At 47.0% G+C, this 7,500-nt stretch overlaps 1 protein-coding gene across 2 annotated transcripts in view; it reads left to right on the top strand.

The window, feature by feature from the left end:
- The window catches only part of LOC129694334 (phospholipase B1, membrane-associated-like), a 71,955-nt gene that overhangs the window by 63,030 nt on the left and 1,425 nt on the right, over window positions 1-7,500 (top strand). For both annotated transcript variants that reach the window (XM_055631038.1, XM_055631037.1), the window contains one exon: window positions 1,655-1,771. In XM_055631038.1, coding sequence (XP_055487013.1) covers window positions 1,655-1,771 — 117 coding nt within the window. The remainder of the gene's footprint in view (window positions 1-1,654; window positions 1,772-7,500) is intronic.

Here is a 7,500-nt window from a genome sequence, read left to right as displayed (position 1 = left end):
CTATCCTACACACACTAGGGACAATTTACTATTATACCAAGGCAATTACTCTACAAACCCGTACCTTTGAAGTGTGGGAGGAAACTGGAGAAAACCCGTAGTCGGTCACTTGATGGGCCGAAAGGCCTAATTCTACTCCTTTTACATTTGCACTTGTGAAGCTGGACCCCTGATGCTGTGAGGCAGCAGCTCTACCAGTTACGCCTCTGTGCTGCCCTTGAATGCAGAGAGAAACATAGACACATAGACAATAGGTGCAGGAGTAGGACATTCGACCCTTTGAGCCAGCACCGAAGGGCTGATCACCTAAAGTCAGTACTCCGTTCCTGCTTTCATCCCCATATCCCTTGATTCCGTTAGCCCTAAAAACTAAATCTAACTCTCTCTTGAAAACATCCGGTGAATTAGCATCCACTGTCTTCTGTGGGAGAGAATTCCACAGATTCACAACTCTCTGGGTGAAAAAGTTTCCCCTCATCTCAGTCCCAAATGGCCTAGCCCTTATTCTTAAACTGTGCGTGACCCCTGGTTCTGGACTCCCCCAACATGGGGAACATTTTTTCCTACATCTTGCCCATCCAACCCCTTAAGAATGTTATATGTTTGTATAAGGGGGGAAGGATTTTCAGCAATGATGACAGATGTCCTGTATAGATGGCACTTTGTGGTATATACAAAGGCCCCTAGTGGTGAATGCTGTCCAAGAATGGAATATTGAGCCAACGAAGAACTGACCCGATCATAATTAAGGTGGTAGTGGGTCAAAAGAAAGGAAGGGGGGAGACTCATTTACCCCAAGCAATTTACTGACAACCAGAGAGCAGTCCTGACCTACCATCTACCTCTTTGGAAAGCCTTGGACTATCCTTGATCGGACTTAGCTGGCTTTACCTTGCACTAAACGTTATTCCCTTATCATGTATCTGTACGCTGTAATCAGGTAGACAAAAATGCTGGAGAAACTCAGCGGGTGAGGCAGCATCTGTGGAGAGAAGGAATAGGCGACGTTTCGGGTTGAGACCCTTCTTCCGACTGATGTTGGGGGTGGGGGGGGGGAAGAAAGGAAGAGGTGGAGACAGTAGGCTTGTGGGAGAGCTGGGAAGGGGGGATCATGTATTATTTTTCCGCTGACTGGTTAGCACGCAACAATAAGCTTATCACTGCACCTCGGTACACGTGACAATAAACTAAACTGAGCTGAACTGAACTGGCCTGTAGTATCTCAGCGGGTCAGGCATCAGTGGAGAAGAGGTATAGGTGACGTTTTAGACCACAGACAATAGACAATAGACAATAGGTGCAGGAGTAGGCCATTTGGCCCTTCGAGCCAGCACCGCCATTCAATGTGATCATGGCTGATCATCCCCAATCAGTACCCCGTTCCTGCCTTCTCCCCATATCCCCTGACTCCGCTATTTTTAAGAGCCCTATCTAGCTCTCTCTTGAAAGCATCCAGAGAACCTGCCTCCACCACCCTCTGAGGCAGAGAATTGCACAGACTCACCACTCTCTGTGAGAAAAAGTGTTTCCTCATCTCCGTTCTAAATGGCTTACCCCTTATTCTTTTGGGTCGAGACACTTTCTTCATATGGAGAGAAGCATGGGTTTCGGAATTCGCCAACACACTCATCGATGTTCTCTCTTTCTACACCAGGAGCATCCTTACTTAAGAACATACAGGAACAGTAACTACACTTACCCAAACAACTCTGGCCAAGCGACTTCTGAGGCCCCCCGGACCACCGAGACCACAGTTGCACCATCACACAAGGTTGGTGATAAACCCAGTTTCAATGAGATGCCGTAACAAAGAACCGCAGAACCAAAGATAGATACAAAGTGCTGGAGTAACTCAGCGGGTCAGGCATCATCGCTGGGGGACAAGGGTGGGTGATGTTTCGTCAGATCTCGACCCAAAACGTCACCCATCCACGTTCTCCAGAGATGCTGCCTGACCGGCTGAGTTACTCTAGCACTCTGTGAAAGTCACCCTATCCATGTTCTCCACAGATGCTGCCTGACCCGCTGAGTTACTCCAGCACTCTGTGAAACGTCACCTATCCATGTTCTCCACAGATGCTGCCTGACCCGCTGAGTTAGTCCAGCACTCTGTGAAACGTCACCTATCCATGTTCTCCACAGATGCTGCCTGACCTGCTGAGTTACTCCAGCACTCTGTGTCTATCTTCAATGAAATGCTTCTTTGGATGTGAATTAGAATCCACCGTTAACACAGAGCCCGACTTGACTGCCCGAATCCAACAAAACTCACACGCACGAGTTGTGTTCATGACGGAACGGTCCATCCTCTCATGAAACACTCGCATTTCAGTCAGCTCAAGAAAAAAGACAGGGCAAGAGGCTGGTTGGCATAGAGAGAGAGAGCGTGAGCGTGTGTGTGTGTATGTATGTGCGTGTATATGTAAGTACGTGTGTGTGTGTATGTAAGTGCGTGTATATGTAAGTACGTGTGTGTGTGTATGTATGTGCGTGTATATGTAAGTACGTGTGTGCGTGTATGTATGTGTGTGTATATGTAAGTACGTGTTTGTGTGTATGTATGTGTGTGTATATGTAAGTACGTGTGTGTGTGTATGTATGTGTGTGTATATGTAAGTACGTGTGTGTGTGTATGTATGTGCGTGTATATGTAAGTATGTGTGTGTGTATGTATGTGCGTGTATATGTAAGTACGTGTGTGTGTGTGCTAGTGTGTGTGTTTGTGTGTATGTGTTTGTATGTGCGTGTGTGTGTGTGCGTGTGTGTTAGTGTGTGCATTATTGTGTGTCTGTGGGTGTCTGTGGGTGAGTGTCTGTGGGTGTGTTAGTATGCATGTGTGTGTGTGTGTTAGTGTGTGTGTTAGTGTGAGTTTTTGTGTGTTTGTGTGCATGTGTGTGTGTTTAGGTGTGCATGTCTGTGTGTGTGTATGTGCTAGTGGTGCTAACTAGCGACGGCTGCGGGGGGGGTTGAGGTCCTGCCCATGGGGGGAAATGGAGGAGGACTGGCCAAATTGTGTGCCTTCCGCCATATTGATGAATGCTGTGGTGGGTGTTTGTGTTAAATGTTTATTGTGTTTTTGTGTGTTGTTTATCATTGTACCGCTGCTGGCAAATTCATTTCATTTGCACTTTATGTGCAATGTGATGAATAAAACCGTATTGTAGTGTGTGTGTGTGTGTGTGTGTGTGTGTGTGTGTGTGTGTGTGTGTGTGTGTGTGTGTGTGTGTGTGTGTGTGTGTGTGTGTGTGTGTGTGTGTGTGTGTGTGGTGGGTTAGTGAGTGTGTGTGTGTGTGTTAGGGTGTATGTGTGTGTGTGGGTATGTTAGTGTGTATTAATGCGTGTGTGTGTGTTAGTATTTGTGTGTGTCTGTGGGTGTGTTAGTGTGTTTGCAGTGTGGATATGTTAGTGTGCATGTCTGTGGGTGTGTTAGTGCATGTGTGTGTGATTTTGTGTGTGTGCCTGTGTGTGTGTTTAGGTGTGTGATTGCATATTTGTGTGTGTGTGTGTGTTGGCATATGTGTGTTTGCGGGTGGGTGAGTAAGTATTTGTGTGTGTTAGTGTGTGCATGTTTGCGTGTGTGTTAGTGAGTGTGTGTTTGCAGTGTGGACGTGTTAGTGTGCATATCTGTGTGTGTGTTAGTGCATGTGTGTGTGATTTTGTGTGTCTTTGTGTGCATGTGTGTGTATTTAGGTGTGTGTGTTAGTGTGTGTGTCTGTGGGTGTGTTAGTGTGTGTGTGTTTACACATGGGTGTGTTAGTGTGCGTGTGTGTGTGTGTGTGTGTGTGTGTGTGTGTGTGTGTGTGTGTGTGTGTGTGTGTGAGTGTGTGTGTGTGTGTGTGTGTGTGTGTGTGTGTGTGTGTGTGTGTTAGTGTGTGCATGTATGTAAGGGGTGGCTGAGCAAATTTATTAGAATTCAATGGAGATGATGTTGACCAGAGTGGATAATGGGGAACTGGTCAATGCATTCATTATATGTAGAGGTCCAGAAGACATATCCTAAGGTACAGCAAGGTGAGAGGCCACAGAGATATTCACATAGATGGTCGATTGCCAGCCAAGCACGAAGCTATGAGATATGTTTAGAGGGATATGGTCCAAGAGCAGGCATTTAGAACCAGCACCGATATAAAAGCTGGCCAGCATGGATAGGTTGAACTGAAAGTGTGTCTCTGTGTGTGGGGAGGAACTGCAGATGCTGGTTTGATCCAAAGATAGACACAAAATGCTGGAGTAACAGCAGGACAGGCAGCATCTGTGGAGAGAAGGAACAGGTCGAATCATCTCGGGACGGGGAAGGGTTTTGACCCAAAACGTCACCCATTCCTTCTAGCAAGAGATGTGGTCTATTTCCATGCTGTATGACTGAGTGGTATGGTGATCTACACTATTCGTATCAAGTGCCCATTCTTAAATGTGCACATGCTCCTCGACTTGCGATGGTTCGACTTACGATATTTCGATTTCGCGATGGTGTAAAAGCGATACAAATTACTTTGAATTTTGAATTTTGATCTTTTCCCGGGCTGGCGATATGCGGTACGATACTCTCTGGTGATGCTGGGTAACGGCAGCGAGCCGCAGCTCACCGTCAGTTTACACTCGTAATCACGTCAATTACGTCAATTGGACGTGAATTACGTATCGCGTCAATTACGAAATGGACGTACGTCCATATGTACACGTATGTCCACGGAATGTCGATGCCCCGGTGCCTTCTCCCACTATTCTCGAGCCTCATCAGAAGAGAGGTTCGTCAGGTGTATTAAATGCATTTTCGACTTACGATATTTTGGATTTACGATGGGTTTATCGGAACATAACCCCATCGTAAGTTGAGGAGCAGCTGTAGCTTATCTGCAAATTACACCCTTGAGTCCCGGTCTAACTAGTTATTTAAACAAAGAAAAGGCAGGCCCCGTCAATGGGCACTGTAGGGGTGTCGTAAAACCTGGACATATTTTTCATGTTTTACAGTGATATAAAATGTAATGTTACCAACTGTACTTATCTGTATCAAAAAAACATGAATTGCCGGAGTAACTCAGCGGGTCAGGCAGCATCTGTGGAGAACATGGATAGGTGACGTTTCACAGAGTGCTGGAGTAACTCAGCGGGTCAGGCAGCATCTGTGGAGAACATGGAGAGGTGACGTTTCACAGAGTGCTGGAGTAACTCAGCGGGTCAGGCAGCATCTGTGGCGAATATGGATAGGTGACGTTTCACAGAGTGCTGGAGTAACTCAGTGGGTCAGGTAGCATCTGTGGAGAACATGGATAGGTGACGTTTCACAGAGTGCTGGAGTAACTCAGTGGGCCAGGCAGCATCTGTGGAGAACAGGATAGGCAGCATCTGTGGAGATGGAGAGGGGACGTTTCGGGGCCGGGTCCCTTTTTCAGACTGATTGTGGTGGTGGATTGGGGGTGGGAGAAGCGGGATAAGGCCTGGTGAGTGATAGGTAGATGCAGGTGAAGGGAGTTGCTGGGCAGATGTGTGGAAATGAAAAGGAGACAGAAGACTGTGCGGTAAAGAGTGGTGTGAATTGAGGCCAGAGGAAGGGATGTAGGTGGCAGGGAATTATGGATGGGGGGAGGGGGTGGGTGTAGGGGGATTTAGGAAGGGTAAAGTCCAATGTGTATCTACTAGATTTATGGACAATCTGAATTAGGAATGCAAGTTTCAAGGATAAAACATAGAAGACAATCATTTTCATCTCCAAAACGACTATTGAATAGTGAAAGGCCTTTATAGAGTGGATGTGGAGAGGATGTTTCCACTAGTGGGAGAGTCAGGGAAATTAATATCGATATCTTTTCCCCGCCACCACCCTCAGTCTGAAGAAGGGTTTAATAGGCCCGAAACGTCGCCTATTTCCTTCGCTCCATAGATGCTGCTGCACCCGCTGAGTTTCTCCAGCACTTTTGTGTACCTTCGATCTTCCAGCATCTGCAGTTCCTTCTTGTACAATTAAACGACGTTGGCTTTAGAGGGTTACACAAAAAAGCTGGAGAAACTCAGCGGGTGCAGCAGCATCTATGGAGCGAAGGAAATAGGCAACGTTTCGGGCCGAAACCCTTCTTCAGACTGATCGGGGGCGGGGGTGGGCGGGGACAAGAAAGGGAAAAGGAGGAGTAGCCAGAAGGCTGGGGGATGGGAGGAGACAGCAGGGGGGTTGAGGAGGGGGAGGAGACAGCAAGGACTAACAAAATTGGGAGAATTCGATGTTCATGGCCCCGGGATGCAGACTCCCCAAAGGGAATATGAGGTGCTGTTCATCTCCAATTTCCGGGGCTGCTCGCTGTGGCCATGTAGGAGACCCAGGACAGAGAGGTCGGAGACGGAGTGGGAGGGGGAGTTGAAGTGCTGAGCCACCGGGAGGTCAGCTTGGTTATTGCGGACCGAGCGGAGGTGTTCGGCGAAACGATCGCCCAACCTCCGCTTGGTCTCACTGATATAGATCTGCTGACATCTAGAGCAGCGGATACAATAGATGAGGTTGGAAGAGATGCAGGTAAACCTCTGTCGCACCTGGAACGATTAGAGGGACTCTGTGGAAATGCAGCAGAATCTGGTCATATCTCAGACACAGGGACTGCAGGTGCTGGTTTACGGAACAAAAGACACAAAGTGCTGGAGTAACTCAATGGATCGGACAGCATCACTGGAGAACTCTGTCAATCAACCCCTACCCCCCCTCACCTATATCCACCTATCGAGGGAGTGCAGCGTAGGTTCATGCGATTCATCTCCGGGATGGCGGGACTGTCATATGAGGAAAGATTGGACAGACAGAACTTGTATTCACTTGTATTTAGAAGAATGAATGGATATCTTATAGAAAGGTATAAAATTATAAAAGGACTGGACAAGCTATTTGCAGGAAAAATGTTCCCAATGTTGGGGGAGTCCAGAACCAGGGGCCCCAGTCTAAGAATAATGGGGAGGCCATTTAAAACTGAGATGAGAGAAAACCTTTTCACCCAGAGAGTTGTGAATTTGTGGAGGTGGAATTCTCTGCCACAGAAGGCAGTGGAGGCCAAGTCACTGGATGCATTCAAGAGAGAGTTAGATAGAGCTCTTAAAGATAGCAGAGTCAATGGGATATGGGGATATAGTGCTCTTAAAGATAGAGTCAAGGGATAATCTGGAAGAAGGTGTGGTAAATTGGATTAGTAAATATGCAGATGATACCAAGATAGATAATGAAGTTGTGGATAATGAAGAGGATTTCCAAAGTCCACAGAGTGATTTAAGCCATTTGGAAGAATGGGCTGTAAGATGGCAGATGGAGTTTAATGCTGATAAATGTGAGGTGCTACACCTTGGCAGGACAAATCAAAATAGGACGTACATGGTAAATGGTAGGGAATTGAAGAATACAGTGGAACAGAGGGATCTGGGAATAACCGTGCATAGTTCCTTGAAGGTGGAATCTCATATAGATAGGGCGGTAAAGAAAGCTTTTGGTATGCTAGCCTAGACACAGAAGACTGTGAGATTGGG

The sequence above is a fragment of the Leucoraja erinacea genome, unplaced genomic scaffold (genome assembly GCF_028641065.1).
Source record: "Leucoraja erinacea ecotype New England unplaced genomic scaffold, Leri_hhj_1 Leri_62S, whole genome shotgun sequence".
Lineage (NCBI taxonomy): Eukaryota > Metazoa > Chordata > Chondrichthyes > Rajiformes > Rajidae > Leucoraja > Leucoraja erinaceus.
Note: the sequence above shows the minus strand (reverse complement) of the source record. Positions and strands in the feature narration are given on the sequence as shown.